The sequence below is a fragment of the Endocarpon pusillum genome (genome assembly GCF_000464535.1).
Source record: "Endocarpon pusillum Z07020 unplaced genomic scaffold scaffold1372, whole genome shotgun sequence".
Taxonomy (NCBI): Eukaryota; Fungi; Ascomycota; class Eurotiomycetes; order Verrucariales; family Verrucariaceae; genus Endocarpon; species Endocarpon pusillum.
In genome coordinates this window covers 137,111-152,838 of record NW_006916003.1, presented here as the reverse complement: position 1 = coordinate 152,838, position 15,728 = coordinate 137,111, and the positions used below count along the sequence as shown (strand labels likewise).

General features: G+C 51.0%; 6 protein-coding genes across 6 annotated transcripts; 4 read left to right on the top strand and 2 right to left on the bottom strand.

The window, feature by feature from the left end:
* Window positions 1-852: 852 nt before the first annotated feature.
* EPUS_01989 (uncharacterized protein) lies at window positions 853-2,113 on the bottom strand (the record flags this gene model as incomplete). Its single annotated transcript, XM_007801821.1, has 2 exons — window positions 853-1,279; window positions 1,332-2,113. The coding sequence occupies 2 exons, from the start codon at window positions 2,111-2,113 to the stop codon at window positions 853-855; spliced, it is 1,209 nt and encodes a 402-aa protein (XP_007800012.1).
* Window positions 2,114-2,475: 362 nt separating this feature from the next.
* EPUS_01988 (uncharacterized protein) lies at window positions 2,476-4,972 on the top strand (the record flags this gene model as incomplete). Its single annotated transcript, XM_007801820.1, has 2 exons — window positions 2,476-3,904; window positions 3,954-4,972. The coding sequence occupies 2 exons, from the start codon at window positions 2,476-2,478 to the stop codon at window positions 4,970-4,972; spliced, it is 2,448 nt and encodes an 815-aa protein (XP_007800011.1).
* A 2,435-nt stretch (window positions 4,973-7,407) lies between these two features.
* On the top strand, window positions 7,408-8,230 carry EPUS_01987 (uncharacterized protein; the record flags this gene model as incomplete). Its single annotated transcript, XM_007801819.1, has 3 exons — window positions 7,408-7,562; window positions 7,602-7,998; window positions 8,072-8,230. 3 exons carry the CDS (start codon window positions 7,408-7,410, stop codon window positions 8,228-8,230), a joined length of 711 nt encoding a protein of 236 aa, XP_007800010.1.
* Window positions 8,231-9,140: 910 nt separating this feature from the next.
* EPUS_01986 (uncharacterized protein) lies at window positions 9,141-10,076 on the top strand (the record flags this gene model as incomplete). Its single annotated transcript, XM_007801818.1, has 1 exon — window positions 9,141-10,076. The coding sequence occupies one exon, from the start codon at window positions 9,141-9,143 to the stop codon at window positions 10,074-10,076; it is 936 nt and encodes a 311-aa protein (XP_007800009.1).
* Window positions 10,077-10,500: 424 nt separating this feature from the next.
* On the top strand, window positions 10,501-12,926 carry EPUS_01985 (Pre-mRNA-splicing factor cef1; the record flags this gene model as incomplete). Its single annotated transcript, XM_007801817.1, has 3 exons — window positions 10,501-10,526; window positions 10,575-10,952; window positions 11,003-12,926. The coding sequence occupies 3 exons, from the start codon at window positions 10,501-10,503 to the stop codon at window positions 12,924-12,926; spliced, it is 2,328 nt and encodes a 775-aa protein (XP_007800008.1).
* Window positions 12,927-13,160: 234 nt separating this feature from the next.
* Window positions 13,161-15,205, bottom strand: EPUS_01984 (Histone acetyltransferase esa1; the record flags this gene model as incomplete). The annotated part of the gene is made up of 5 exons (XM_007801816.1): window positions 13,161-14,743; window positions 14,801-14,835; window positions 14,885-14,949; window positions 15,039-15,066; window positions 15,123-15,205. The coding sequence occupies 5 exons, from the start codon at window positions 15,203-15,205 to the stop codon at window positions 13,161-13,163; spliced, it is 1,794 nt and encodes a 597-aa protein (XP_007800007.1).
* Window positions 15,206-15,728: the final 523 nt, after the last annotated feature.

Genomic DNA, 15,728 nt, shown 5'->3' with positions numbered 1-15,728 from the left:
CTGCCCCACTGTTGCCGTTTTAATTGCGATGTCAGCATGTAACTATGGCCGCAAAAGCTGTTCACTGCTCTTACGAACCTTTAAAGGAGAACCAAATCCGTCTCGTGGGCCTCTTCCCAGGTTTATTAGGGGAAGCATTGCAATGTAGAATCAAACATGTTGAATTTTCAGCCTTGAGATCTTGCGCTGAAAGCCTAGGATCTCAGAGTAGGGGGTCTATTACTCAGCAGGAAGGAGGCGAAAATGCGGATATTTTGTCAAAGAATGGACTGTTGGACGCCGAGTCCTTCATTGACTATCAAGACACTACATTTAGTGTTGAGAGCACGATCTCCGCCTGGCCAGACTACTGGTATGAGGCGTTATAACTTGTTGACCTCCTGAGAGACCGCGTTTCATACGCGTTATCCCTGCGTTTTTCTTGCTTTTGATTGGTCAATTTCAGCTGCAATTTTGCTGCTAATTTTGCTGCGCCTCACGGCAAATTTGTACTTATTTCTGCGCCCTGCGCAGTTTCTTAGAGAGAACAGAGCCGTTTCTTCCTACTGCTTGACATAACTCAACCAAAACTGACTGACCTCGACCGACCCTTCTGGTTGGCCCGCATGCCGCTTTATGTAAGTCAATTCGGGTCCGGCTCAACTTCCGCTGAGCCTCGATCGGACCTCCACGGCTCAAGCAGCTTCCTGATGAGCGAAGCTGATGAGGTCAGTCCCACATTTTGTTCTCTATCTTCTGTCCGCCCATACTCCCTTGCCCCCTGCCCAACCGATGTGGACCCAGAAAGCGTCCCCTTAAGGTTGAGGGCGACGCTGACAGCTTGTACGTAGAAGTTCAACCATCGGTATTGCCTCAGTTAGGGGGTGTAGTCTGAGTTACAGGATGCTTCCACTGCTGGTAAGCAACCCACGCCTGAAAACTCGTGACCCCCAATCCTAAGATGCCTAGTATAACTGCAATCATGACCCCCACTAGAGTAGCCATCATCACGTACCTGGCTCCGCTCTTTCTCTCCAGCCACTTTTGAAGCCAGCCTCGGGGTGTTGGGCTCTCAAGTTCATCATGCAGAGCAACAAGCCTAGAACCAAAAAAGTGAAAATTGATGTCCTTCTCGTCATCTGCGCGGTACGCTGTGGACTCGAATCGCAGACAGTCTTCGTCAAAGGAGCTTCTCAGCACCAGAGATGAAAGAAGAGATTGAGAGTCCGGGTCCGGTGGGAAGAGGATCTTATGAATCGAGTCCAACGCCTCCAACGCCAGCTGTCGTGGCATGTTTCCACTATGATACCTTAGCTGAACCGTGATGAGACTTTGAACGCGTTATGCCCTACCTCTTGACAAAGTCGCTACTTTTTGCAGCAGTCTGGACGTGCTGGCTTGCCCGAAGATTCTCCTTCAACACGGCAGAATGATGGAATATCTGCACAACCCCCTGCTTACGGTCCAATTTAAGATGGTTGTAAATGTTATTCGTAGCCTCGAACCGGAGCTCAGCTCGTTGTTTCAGTATTTTCGCCATCAGGGCATACTTGATGTCTACACTCTTCATAGATCCCTCCACGTCGTTCAGATAAGGGTGATCTGTCTTTGGAAAGGCTTCCGCTATGAATTGACTGATAGATGTGCTGCCGTGCCACGGGACACACTGATCTCCGGATTCTAGTATTCCGGAGTACTGATGTGGGACTGTACAGTTGACCATAAGCAGAACACGGATTGCGAGGTTGAAAGCTCGGTTCTGGTCCGAGATAGGAGGGCATTTTCCTTCTTCGTCTGCTCGACGACTGAAATGCTCGTGCGTCAATTGCGATCGTGGGGTATCGGGCTGCGCCTTGAGTAAACGAAGGATATTGAGAAGATCCTCGTGTGTTGATAGTGCTGGAGAGCTCTCGGTAAGAAGCTCAGGAACGTACGAGGCAGTGATCTCTTTGTAATAGTCCCAGAACCGACCAAGTCTCTTTGCTCGGTTCCACGGACAACCCACTGATGCGCAGACGGGCTGTTTATTGCAGCCCCCACACAGCTCCCAATTCCACAGAACCTGGCCAAGCATCTGCAGTTGACCATCGGAGGTACTTGCAAGTGGAAACGGAGGGAGAAGATGACTCGCCATTTGCGTTGGATGTCTCATCAGACTATGGAAACAAAAGGCCGGATTTCCAAAGTTATAATTCAAGGTCTTAGGAGAGCTCCATTGCTTTCTCCTCATTTTCCTTTTCTGAGTCTGCGGAAGCGTCAGTCAGCCTTGTATCAGCCCGCCTGCTTGACAACAAGGCTACCAATCGCAACTGAGCCTCTCTTCCACTTTTGCTGCATAGCCCTTCTTGCCACGTCACCTATCTGTGTGCTTTCTGAGTGGAACATTCCCTCTTTCATCTTCACCACATCAGAGTTGGTCGAAACTAACTACAATACAGTCCCAGTTATCCTCCAGAGTGGTGTCGATAATTGAGTCAGATCATCGAGACTAACACCATGGCACTCGAGCCGCTCAAGTCAACACGTCCAGGCGACGAGAACATAGTAACACCCTTGCGATCGAAATCAGTGCTTCGCGGAGACGATCAAGCGATGGCACTCGTGGAGCCGACGCTAGTGCATCCTGGGGATGATAACATGATGGCGCTGATGGAGCTAATGTCAGTCCACTCAAGAGACGATATATCTATTGTACCTGTGGAATCGAGGGCACTGCATCCGAAGGAGGATAGGTTCACCGACTCGGGCTATGGGAGCGCTGTGGGCTCGCCAAGAACCGATGAGCAGGGTGCAAGTGCTCAAACACAACCGCAGACGGAGCCCAATCAAGGATTCAATGCCGCAAACCAACCTAAGCCGACCATAGTTGGTGCAACCCGAGGTCTTAAAAAGTTCGAGAAAGAAGTCGATCAGTCAATCATTGACAGATTCCAGGATGTTGTGGAAAGATTGGAAGGCCCTTTGTTCGAATATATGCGCAAATCATGGCGACAACCTCGTCCAACCGCCATCAGACTGATGGTCTTGGGTAAAGATGAAGGAGATGCTAGACCCTGGATAGTGGTGTTATGCTCCCAAGATCAGTCGAAACGCATTAAACGATTCTTCCAGCAGAAGTTTGCTAAAGCAGTCTACTGTCCTGAAGGCCCAGCAGAACAACGCTTCGAAGTCCTTGTCATCGGTCAGCCGCCTAGACCCAAAGCTGCCAACGCATCGCCCGAGATGTTTGATGGCTTACTCTCTCCAGCTTTGGAGCGTATCAAGATTACTTCTTGCGGCACTATGGTCAAGCTTTCTGTTCAAGACCATGTACGATTTGCAACTCTTGGAGGTATTATTAAAGTCGTCAACACAGATGGGAGCTACAATTTGTACGGACTGACAGCGGGACATATCCTTGATCCGCCTGAAGCCTCTATCGAGAGTGATCAATCTGACACGAGCAGCGAGCTCGACGAAGACGAGTTCTCTGACGAAGAAGACTATCTTGATGAAGTCAGAAGCAACACAGACATCTTCGAACATCATTCAGATCTCAATGAAGACTTGAACTCCTCGCTTCGATTCGTGCAAAATCCAAAAGCCACAGACACTTGGTCTAAACTAGGAACGATTTCACTTGGGTCCAGACAAGTCCAGGGTTGCAATCGCGATTGGGCCTTGATTGAAAGCATTGAGCCAAAATTTTATCGACCGAATTACCTGGTTGGAGAAGTCAACAATTCACAGCATCGATGTAAAGACCTTCAAGAACCAACTAGGGATAAGACAGCCATGAGAGCGCCTCGGAAAGTGGTTGTGAATAGTGAATCATGCTCCCCTAAGTTGAGGCAAGGTGTGCTCTCTAAGCTCCCGACCATGCTGATGCTGCCCCCCGCACGAAAATTCGTTCGCGTCTATCCACTATCGATGGATTATGGTTCAGGTGTGTTGTGATGAATCCTTGTTGAGTTATGCTGACTTCGGAGTGACAGGTATAATTCACGGCGACTCCGGTGCCTGGGTCGTCAATGACAGCTCTCTGGAGGTTTATGGGCATATTGTTGCCGGAGATACTTTTGGAGAGGTCTATGTGGTTCCTCTTTGGGACACTTTTGATGACATCAGGCGAGAAATGAATGCAACAAGTGTTTCCCTCGCAACCTCGGTCGATATTCTATGCCACACATCAGAGACAGTCGAAAAGAAAGCAAAGTCATCCGAAATGGCCGGGAAAGATACATCGACCCTCAATCTGAAAGGCTCTCTATACGCTTGCACCTTGGATTCTCCGGTGGAGGAGGCTCAGCCATCATCCAAATCTTTCGAGGACCTAGCAAAGATGAGCCAAAAGACCTCCTCAGATCTGCCCATTCAGTGTTGGGGCCAAGATTCACCGTTGCCGAACGAGGACAAGTCGCGGTCTGAAGACTCCGGATACTGCGCTTGGGGATCTGAATCACAAAAATCCTCCACTTATGAGCACAACCCATACAGACATCACTCGTTCGAGGCTTACGACTCTTCACCAAATCAAATCTTCGGAAATTACCCATACGGAGCTCATGGACCAACGCTACGCACAAATCAACCTCATAATCAATCTCTGTGTACCTCCTACAGACCTATGTCTTCTCTAAATATGTGCCTCGGTCATCAGCCCTACGGATATCCACCTCTCGCATACCCGCCTCATGGATTCCCGGATTCCCTTATTCCGTTTCACGGATCCGCACCTCTCCCTATATCCCCTCCCATGCCCCTATCACAACCAGACTCAGGATATGCGTCCAACCCCTCCTCTATGAGTGGTAGCCCCGTACCAATTGGAAAATCATGTTCGCCTCCGAGAGCACCAAGTTGTGTTCCTCGACCCGTGACGTCCCTCCCTCAATCCGGCCAGCACCGACGACAAATGCCTGAAAGCAGAGATATTGTAATATCTTCAAGAGAGTCGCGGGGGATTAAGATCAAGGCGCCAACGCAAGCATTTTCAGAGGAACAGCAGGTCTAATAGGGCTATGTACTTTCTCTCTAGCCACTCGTGGCATGCCTCACCTAAAATCTTATAAATTGCAAAGGAGGCTGTTGGCGGAGAAGAGAGTTAAAGAGGCAGCTAGAAAAATCAAGTATGAAAGTTTTGGGATATTCGATCCAGAAAACTGAGACACGAATTTTACAGGTTTTGGGATTAGAGGATTGTTTTTCATGCTAGACTTTAAATCTCTCATCAGGTATTATACCACGAATGTGAAAATTTGAGCCAGCATGAGGCTTATGCTCTTCCCTTCCCATAACCGGCTCGGTAGGTGGTAGTGGTAATTATGGGATTTCGGACACTGGATCCCACTAACTATCCATCCCATATGAATTCAAATCCATCTCTTTTAAATCCAGCGATCGGGAGTCAAGTAAAGTAGGTGACAGCCTGGAATTTACGTCTAATGGTGCTCAAGACCTGTCTAGGTGGAGATCAAGTCCCCCAAATTCTCTTTTTTTTACCTCAATTCTTTAGCCTCTCGAGGGATTGGGGGTTGGGAGAATTGTAGAGGTTTTTCAGATGGAACAATACGATTCGATCATATCCAAGAACTTTAGGACCCGAAAACAATATTACCATCGCTCAGACTGGACGACACAGTTGAAGAGGTGTCGTTCACCAGAGAAAATTAAATTCGAAATCAAGGTCCCTTTACCAAGTCAGAGGTGTGTCGGGCGGAACAGAACATACAAGAACAAGTAGTACGTACAAAAGTCCACTGATATGCGGAGAGATGATGGTCAAGGTAAGATGGTGCTAGGGCTCGAGCATCCTGGTACACTGACGAGCGTGAACAATCTGGCCAGGGCACTGAGCGAGCAAGGCAAGTACGAGAAGGCGGTGGAGATACATCGACAGATACTGGATCCACGTAAGATGGTGCTTGGTTTCGAGCATCCCTTTGCACCGACGAGCATGAACAATCTGGCCTGGGTGATGGGAAGGGGAGTCTGACAGAAACATTGTTGCCGAGATGACTGCTCACTCAATTCAAATGTTGACACTGGTGGCCCTCCTCGCTTGAATCTTACTCTCTCAGTCATATTGCCCCACATCCATCAGGCAAGATGTATATCGAAAAAGTAGATAGAGTAGACAGAGAATGTACCTAAGATTGTAAATAGCTACTCTAAATAATAGTTGTTGGAGTCTTTCACAGGGGTTAAGTGTAAAGAATAGAGGCCATCCCTTCATTATAATAGAAAGTGCTGTGAGAGCCTATTGGTCAATTTTGCTGCTTTTACCCTTGTAACTTGCTCGTGCGTAATGGGTTGAATTCTGCAGCAATTTCGGTGATAATTTCACTGTACGCGTACAGCCAATTTGTATATAATTCTACGCCCTCTACTCCCTGGATAGAGGCCAAGTTGCTATCTTTACGCACTCTGCATAGTACGTCGATAAAAAGGAACTCTATTATGATGATGGCAATATCGTTAACAGGCAGCAAATAGAAAGAACAGTCCCTGAAGGTTGGTGGACACCAAAGGGGGGTTCTCTTGGGACGGGGTGCGGGTTTTGAAGAAGAAAGTGACAAAAAGAGAGGTACAGATCACATTATCATATAGTGCAACGGAAGTCAAAAGCGGCGGCAAAGACCGCCGAAAACAGCGTCCTATGTCCCGGAATCTAGAGTTGTGAGGTTGTCTAGGTGCCGGTGCGCTGCCTCTTCCGGTTTAGCCCTGCCTGATCGGGCAATGCGGCCTCTCGCCGCTTGACCCGGATATCTTTCAGAGGGCCTCTTCCCGCTATAAGTAGTACGAGGTAAGTGGGATAGGCCAAGGCGCTCTTGGCACATAAACCTCTACTTAATCCCGAATCCTATTACCCGTACTGCATTCTTCACCTTAACAAAATGTACTTGCTCCACTGTGAGGCCTGTAATCCAACACGCCAGACCAAAAGTCAGCACTGTCAGCGGAAGACGGAGTTCTCCGACCACCGCAACTGTTCGCCACGCGCTATTACTCAGAAACGCATACACTCACAAAATGCTGCAGTTAGCATTGCAACGCTGGTTTATGATCTCCTTCTAGGTGATTCTATAGCTTGCCTCTTCTATGCGTATATATAGCGGTCATCCTACTCCTCAGGAGTTGAGATAGCAAGTCAATCAATCCATTCCATCTACTTTACTCTTGCTTACTAATCTAATCTGCACTGCTTCATGGCATACTTCTAACAAGCACTTCCCTTGAACAACCAAGTCAGATCACTCCCATTCAATGCAAAGTCCCTGTCGTGCATGTTCATTTGGACATACCCTCCTCCGACAAGGCGTTCAGTGTCGCCCATTCCAACAAACACCGTCCGCATTCTCGCTTCAAGGCAGGCTGCGACCACTTCTATCCGCAGGCCGTCCCTCCCTCTTACCAGCTCGGGGCTTTATCTCCTCACCATCCCTGGCCATGCCTCTGCCCTCGCCAACCGGGAACATCCAGGACAGCCTCCGTGAAATGAAGCACGACAAATGGGGCTGGGTCATCTACCGCTGCACCTACGATGACGACGAAGGTGGACCCGCTTCAAGCAGATCATCAACCAGCGGTCCCGCGAAAGAATCGTAGATTACGACACCCCGGAGGCCGCTGACAGCCTGGAGTGGACATTTGTCGAGGACCGTGGCACGCTCGATGGCGTTTCGCGCGACCAGCTACGCGCCCGCTTCAGGGTGTGGGCGAGCGAGGCGGTCGGAGGACGATGGCACTTTTGGCGTCCCGAGATACAACTTCTTTATCCAAGTTGATCAGTGCGCACTGCGGAGCGTGGTCTACGAGGCTCCGCAACCACCCGAAATAGGCGTGCACGGTGAGGGTTACGTGAATTTTGTGGACGCCAACTGGAAGCCCCTGAGCCAGAGACTCTTTGCACAGGCCACAGAAGGCGATGAGTCCTACGAGCCAATTGACGGCTGCCGCGAGGAAAATGTCGGCTGGATGAAGATAGCGTCATTCATGGTGGGCCTGGACTTCTACGAGGTTATGAGTGGTTCCCCTGATGTTTGGTATTCTTTCTATCAACGGCCGCCCGAGACGGTTATCTACTGACTGTACATGTACTCTTGCTTCTTAGTCTTCGAATGGATACCTCATCTCGGGAATTTTGTTTTCGATCTCCAACAACTCCCTCAGGACACTCTCGCGGTACGGGCTGGTAGAAGCCGAGAACTGGCTCCGGATGTACCTGATCTGGTCCGCAACATATGTGCGTGCAAACTACGAGACCTGTTGAAAGTAGTGTGGGTCTGTAGAAGGCATGTGGTCAGCAATACCCTCAAAAGCCCAGTGTAGGGGGGTAGAGCATACACATCTCATTCCAATGCGCCGCCAATCTGTAATGATTTGTCAGTTACGTTGATGCGGACGTTGATGCGGACGTTGATGCGGCCGTGTTCAAGACGTACGCGTAATAACCTTATTTTTTAATATCTTAAAAATAGTAATTTTGATTTTACTACTCTTATTCTCCCTTTTTTGTGTTAAGTTCTCACTCTGTTGTTGTGTGCATGCGTGCACTCTATCTAGGTTTTCTAGTAACTACCTAATAGGGATTTCCTGTGCCAAGGCACAGAAAATCAGGGCACGTGATTTGCCAGAGTGGCGCTAGCCGCCTTGGGGATTTGGCTGTACGTGTACAGCCAAATCCTCTCGGCAGTTGCGGCAGCTCTCGCTGCCCTGCAAGGAGGTTGTTAGCCATACGGCCGTACCAGCATTAGCTGTGATTCTCGACATTTTGATATTCGAAATAAGCTAAGTTATTTGAAGGTATTATAAACAATGGAATGGCAAAAAGAGAGGTATAGGTCACATAATAATGGGGTGCAACGGGAATCGATGGCGGCGGCAAAGACCGCCGAACACAGCGTCCTATGTCCCGGAGCCTAGAGCCGGAAGGGAAAGACGATTTCTATCTTGGCTTCGAAGAATAGTGCCAAGGCACTACTAGTAACTACTACTTAGGTGAATATTCAGTGTCGAGCGATCGCCTGCACGATTATTACTAAGTTTGAGGGAATCAGCCAGACCCACACGGTACTCCTGAGGCTTTTGGTCGAATTAAGGACTGTGGCACAACGCGGTGCGCCCATGGTATGATGCAGTGGTCTCTAGCATCAAGACCTTAGCCACTTCCAAAGCGGACAATGAGCACCAGAGGGAACGAATACCTCGATGCTGGGTCAAGCGACACTGACCATGAGGAAGGTTATGATTCAGAAGCTGTGGAGTACTCGAAGTTTGGGACGAAGCGACAGAAGCTCTCATCCTCCGCGGTAGAGCATGTCGCCGAGGTTGTCATTGCAGACAACGAAGCAGAGGATGATGCTCGGATTGTCCATTCTCCACACCCAAGCTCAACAGGGCGAGGAACATCGAACTCTCCCCAACGTTCTATCAAAGCACCTGATACATCAAGGAAGGTTTCGAAGACCTCAAAACCTGGTGTGATCTATCTTTCGTCTCTCCCGCCGTATCTCAAACCTTCCGCTCTACGCAACTTACTTACACAACGAGGCTTCTCGCCCATCACTCGCCTCTTCCTTGCCCCATCATCTAAAGCCAAAAATCATCATTCCTCCAAGAAAAGCTCGCGACAACTCTACACTGAAGGATGGATTGAGTTCGCCTCGAAGAAGACAGCGAAGCGTTGTGCCGCAACTTTAAATGCGGCTACTGTCGGAGGCCGGAAAGGTGGGTTCTATCACGATGACATATGGAATATGAAGTATCTACGAGGCGTCGGTTGGGACGACTTGATGGCACAGGTGAGGGAGGAAAGGAGGGAAGAGGAAGTACGGAGGATGGAGGAGAGAGGACAGATTGCCAGGGAAACAAAGGAGTTCATTGAGGGTGTCGAGAGGGGGAAAATGACCCGGGGAATCCAGAGCTCAAGAAGGAAGAAGAGGAAGAAGGACGATGTGGAGGCGCAGACTGAGGATCCACAGAGTGCATTGGATAAGGCCAATGAAGGATTAACATGGAGGCAATACAAGGTAAAGGGCAGTGGTAGTGGTGGGCAAGAGGGTGACAGCGCAGCAGTAAGCGATGATGTGAAACGGGTCCTGAGCAAGATCTTCTGAGTAGGGACATTGTGCGAAATGCTGTCTCTCACACATTCGGATCGATATACGGAGTACGCTGTCGCCGTTGCCCAATGTCTCTTACATCGCAGGCCCTTAGTTTGGCGACATTCTGGAAGCCTGCGAGTCGCCTGCGCCACGAGTATTCATGATGTGCTAAGTCTGCATTCAAAGCCGAACATGACTCTCCAGCATAACTCTGTGCACCCTAAAACTTCGACCCTGTCCTCCTTTCTCGAAGCAAAGTAGGTAGCCCGCCAAGACTCAGTCTAGCGGAAAAGACTAGCGCCCGCTATGAAACTAGTGTGTATGTATTGTACTACGTAGTACGGAGTAAAGTCATAGGCTGATACAAAGCACCTTCAAACGCGACTCTTCACCCGCCTTATTTTTCCCTTCTTTACTGTATCCGCCCGACGTCAAGATGCCAGTAGTAAAAGGCGGCGTATGGTGAGTTCGGTCAAGGTTCGTGCGGGTAACATTGCTAACACTTCTCAGGACCAATATCGAGGATGAAATCCTGAAAGCTTCTGTGTCGAAATACGGCTTGAATCAATGGGCCAGAGTATCCTCCCTCCTTGCACGCAAGACACCCAAACAGTGCAAGGCGAGATGGTCAGAATGGCTGGATCCAGGGATCCGAAAGATAGAATGGTCAAAGGAGGAGGACGAGAAGTTGCTTCACCTTGCGAAATTGATGCCTACACAATGGAGAACTATTGCGCCTATCGTTGGAAGGACTGCCACGCAGTGTCTCGAGCGTTATCAGAAGCTACTGGATGAGGCAGAGGCTAAGGAGAATGATGAGCTGGGCTTGGGAGGTCCAGAAGGCGCAGAGACGCTGGCACCAAGTGGTGATGATGTGAGGAGACTACGGTATACTCCTTCAGCGACGTATAGGTTTCGAGAAGTACTAATAACATCAGACCAGGAGAGCTCGACCCAGACCCGGAATCGAAACCGGCAAGGCCAGATACCATTGATCTCGATGAAGACGAGAAGGAAATGCTCAGCGAAGCTCGAGCACGACTCGCAAATACCCAAGGCAAGAAGGCGAAGCGGAAAGCGCGAGAGCGACAGCTGGAGGAGTCGAGACGACTTGCAGTTCTACAGAAGCGGCGGGAGCTAAAAAATGCTGGAATCAACATCAAGATTGTCAATCGTAAGAAGGGTCAAATGGACTATAATGCCGACATCCCATTCGAGAAGCCAGCCATTCCCGGCTTCTACGACACGCAGGAAGAACAACTCCGGAATGAGCACCAAAGAGAGGCCTTTGATCCACGCAAACAGCAGCTGGCGAACAAGAGAAAGGGCGACCAGGATGAGGATCCGGACCGCAAACGCCAGAAGCAGGACAAGAACAAGCCATCTGCCGCTTTTGCAGCTGCAGCGAAAGCCGGTCAGATGCAGAAGATTAGAGAAGCAGAACAACAGAGCAAGCGGAGGTCATTAGTGCTTCCTGCACCACAAGTAAGTGAGGGCGAACTAGAAGAGATCGTGAAGATGGGCCTGGCGGGAGATCGAGCGGCAAAAATGGCCGGAGATGAAAATGATGGAACGAAAGGACTAATATCGAACTACAATAACATGGTGGGCAGTACGCCAATCCGCACTCCTCGAGCGCCTGCGCAAGAGGATCACATTGCCAACGAAATCAGGAACATCCGGGCTTTGACAGAGACACAATCTTCCTTGCTTGGTGGCGAGAATACGCCATTACACGAGGGCTCTGCGTCTACCGGCTTCGATGGTATAGCGCCGCGACGACAACAAATGGTAACGCCTAATCCTATGGCAACACCAATGCGTGGTGGTCCGAATGGAGTGGCTGCCACACCACTGAGACCTGGTGCAACTCCGTTGCGGACCCCCAGAGATAACTTCGCCATCAATGAGAACGGCAGCGGGCCGCTTGTTGGACAAACACCTATGGAGATCCGGCAGCAAGAGGATCTTGCTCGCCAGTCTCTACGGGCCAAGCTTTCATCTTTACCGAGGCCGAAGGAGCAAGAGTGGGAGCTCGAGGAGCTACCATCTGAGACGGCAGAGACGAACGGAGATCCGCAAGCCACAGAAGAAGATGCAGCAGAGCTTGACAGGAGACGAGAAGAAGCCAGAAACCTTGCCGCCGCCGCCGATTTCAAACGCCAAACGCAAACGTATCAACGTTCTCTCCCCAGACCACGCCACATCGATTACGAAGCCATGAAAAGGGAAGCAGAAGCTCTCTCCGACCCCATCGAATCCATGATCGCACATGAAGCCGCTCTCCTCATCGCCAACGACGCCCTCAAACACCCTCTCCCAGGAACCAAACTCACCGGCCAACCCGGGCAGCTCGACGCCCTAGAGGACAACCTTCTTGCCACCGCCCGCGCCGAACTCTCCACCGAACTCTCTTCATCGGACCTCGAAAAATACACCGAAGCATTCATTTCCACCCTCGAGTCGCAATCCGCATCCACCACTCTCCCCTTATCCTTCACCCCGGAGACCACACCCTCCGAGTACTCAGCCGCCTTCTCCGCCGTTCTGAACGACCAGATCCTCCCCCTCGCCACCTCGGGCAACAAGCTCGAGAAGAAACTCGCCCTCCACCTCGGCGGCTATCAGGAGGCGGCCGAGGCGGTGCAGAAGGCGAGGGTGGCATTGCATGGGTATCAGACATTGCAGGTGAGCGAGGAGGCGGCGTTGGGGAGGAGGTTGGACGGGTTGAGAGAGGAAGTGAGTTTGGTGGCCAAGAGGGAGAGGGAGGTCCAGGAGCGGTATCGGGACGCGAGGGAGGAGCTGAGGGAGCTGAAGGCGAGGTCGGACGGTCAAGCAAAGGTTAATGGCATCGCACACTGATATCGCGACCGCCAGTGCTGTGCTGTGCTGGGATATATCTATCACTTTCAGCTCTAATCATGTGTCTGGTAGGTAAAATTTCTCCCAATGATAAGCGGGCAGCAGCTGAGCCCCATGCTCCGCATGCTGGGACATCCGATTTCAGAAATAGAATCTGTGGCAGGCGTACCGGTCCTTCGCATAACTCCAGCAGACTCCACGCTAAATCCAAGCGGCTGAAGCCCAGGGGAAAATCTATCCTCCCCCCTTTCCCTTCCCTTTGTCCCGGTTCCTTGAAATGCCAGCACCCAAACCCACCCGCACCCCCAACAAGCCTCGAAACAAAAACAACACAGTGAGAATACCGGTGAGAATGATGAAAAAAATCACCAATTCCAAGTGCGACTGCCCGCGGTAAAGACGGGGGGCTTCCACATGATGCGCGCGGGATCGATCGGCCTTTTTCCGGGCCTTCTCCAACTGGCGTTCGCGCTGCTCCAGGAGCGCGTCGCTCACCACGATGATCCACTGTCCCTTGTGGTAGCGGAGCACCTTGAGCACTTCCAGCTGCTCGTGGACGTCCTTTTCCGTCATGGCGGAGAGGGAGGCCAGCTCGGAGATGGAGGTGCTGTACTGGTTTGGCGAGGCGTTGAGGCTGACCTCGGTGAGCGCCGCGGCGGCCGAGGGGGTCGAGGTGCCGTTTGCGCCGCTGCCGCTGGTGCTCGGGCGGCAGGCGGACGGGGTCCGAGAGTAGCTCGACGAGGGTTTCGCGCCAGTATTGGCGCGGTAGCCGAGCATTCCGAGGTCGGACAGCGGTTTCTCCGGTGAGCCGAGTTTCCCTTCTCGTTTCGAGAGTTCGTAGCTGAAGGCGATGAGGAGCCGGCCGAATCCCTTGCGTTGGTATTGTGGTAGGGTGAGGATGCAGGCCACGTTGTAGCCTTCGGCGGATTCTTTTTCCTTGGAGAAATAGCCGACGAGGTGGCAGCCGTGGACGTCGCGAGTGCACATGCAGTAGAACAGAAAGGGGTCGACGTCGTAATACAGGGTTTTGTGGTCGAGGAAGAGTTTGGAGAGGAGACAGAGATTGCGGCACCAGGTGCGTTGGCGGCGGCCGTCAACCTCGAAGAAGGAGATGCTGTCGTCACGGTAGATTTCGTTTCCGGGTGGGTGTAACATGGTGCATTTGCTGCGGTGGCGTTCGAAGGCTTTGCGCGAAGAGAAGTAGGAGAGGCAGAACTCGTCGATGTAGATTATGTCCGCGTCGGAGAATTCTTGCGGGTAAGGGGAGAAGTACCAAGGTTCCATTTCGTGTTTGCCCATTTGGATGCGGGAGAGGTTACGGACCAGGTGCAGTTGGGCATGGTTTTGGACCATGGAGCCGCCGGTGCGCAGTTTTTCGATTTCCTCTTCTGGGTTGGGGAGGGGGTCAACCTTGTCGATTTGAGTCTCGACGACGGCGTCGCGCATCTCGGTGTCGCCATCATCTTGAGGAAGAGGAGTTCCGGCGGCGGTGGTTGCTGGAGCCGAGCCGGCCAAGGTTGGGTCTGCTATGGTGAGAAGTGAGTCTTTTGTGTCTTCGATATCTTCGCGGTTCTCCTTGCCGCCTGCTTTGGAGGGTCGGGACAGTTTGCGGTCATTGCCAGTCTTTGCGCTAAGAAGATCTGGTGCAGCTGAGACATCGCGAGACTCAGTCTGGGATCTGGCGTTCTTATTGCTTGCTTTACTGGGAAGAGGAGCTTTGGTGGTGGTTGTAGTTGTGGTCTTCTTCTTCTCTGGCTTATCCGGGGCGGGCCATTCGACTTCTTGACTCAAATCGATTCGATCAGCTGTCACCCACTCTGGAAGACGAGTCAGTTAGATGTCATTTCAAGTATCCTGATACCCCAGTCACACACCATCCAGCCGTTTGTTGAATTCGACGTAGTGGACACTTTGAACATGTCAGCATCCAAGCGCAACAACATTGCAAGGGTGCATACTAGAATGTCAGCGCATTATTCCTTTGTTTTACAGAAAGAATTTCTGCTTTCCGGGGTTCTCCGTTCTAGATTTGTATCCATCAGCTGGAATGTTCTCGTACATCTCTGTCCGGGTCACGTGAACTGGGCCCTATGGTATGGCGAATAGACGAACCTTTTCAATGAAAGCCTTGACGCCGATTCTGGTGCATTGGATCAGTTTACAGCTGATTCCAGGACAGTGTGATTTGAAGCGTACTTGAGCGTGTTCAGAGAAGCGAATCCTCTTTCTATTGGAGCCGGACTGCCAGCTGCCTCCTGCGCATGATCCCCGCCTGCCATGATTGTCGCAAGATGGTCCGGAGATGGTTCATCGATGCTGGGAACTTAAGAAGATCCAGGTGTGGAGCAAACAGTGATTGTGTTGGTGACGGTCGCGAGGATGTTTGCATTAAGACGTAGTCACTAAGTTAGGCGGTGGTTGTAGGGGCCAAGCCGAAGAAACATTAGAACGTGGGCGCCTAGAAGTGTGCCTAACACCCTGTCCACTCGCGGCTGGGCTTAAGTACATCAACTTTTGGCCTCATAAACAACGTCACGCGGGCCAATCTTGCCACAAGAATCCCAACAAAGTGTAAAGCGTAATATTTCTAGGAATGACTACATGTTGGGCAGGCCCACTGCTGTATTTCCATATCCAGCTCTGGAGCAAATAGATATGCTCATGCTAATATACTGGACAGATTCTCACTTGACGGCTCTTTCTATGACTTGCATGCTCTTTCGCAATCTCCTTATGTCTAAGAGAACACACTGTACAAGGCCCCTTCCACCTGCTGATGTCTTTGATCCCTGCAAATCTGGT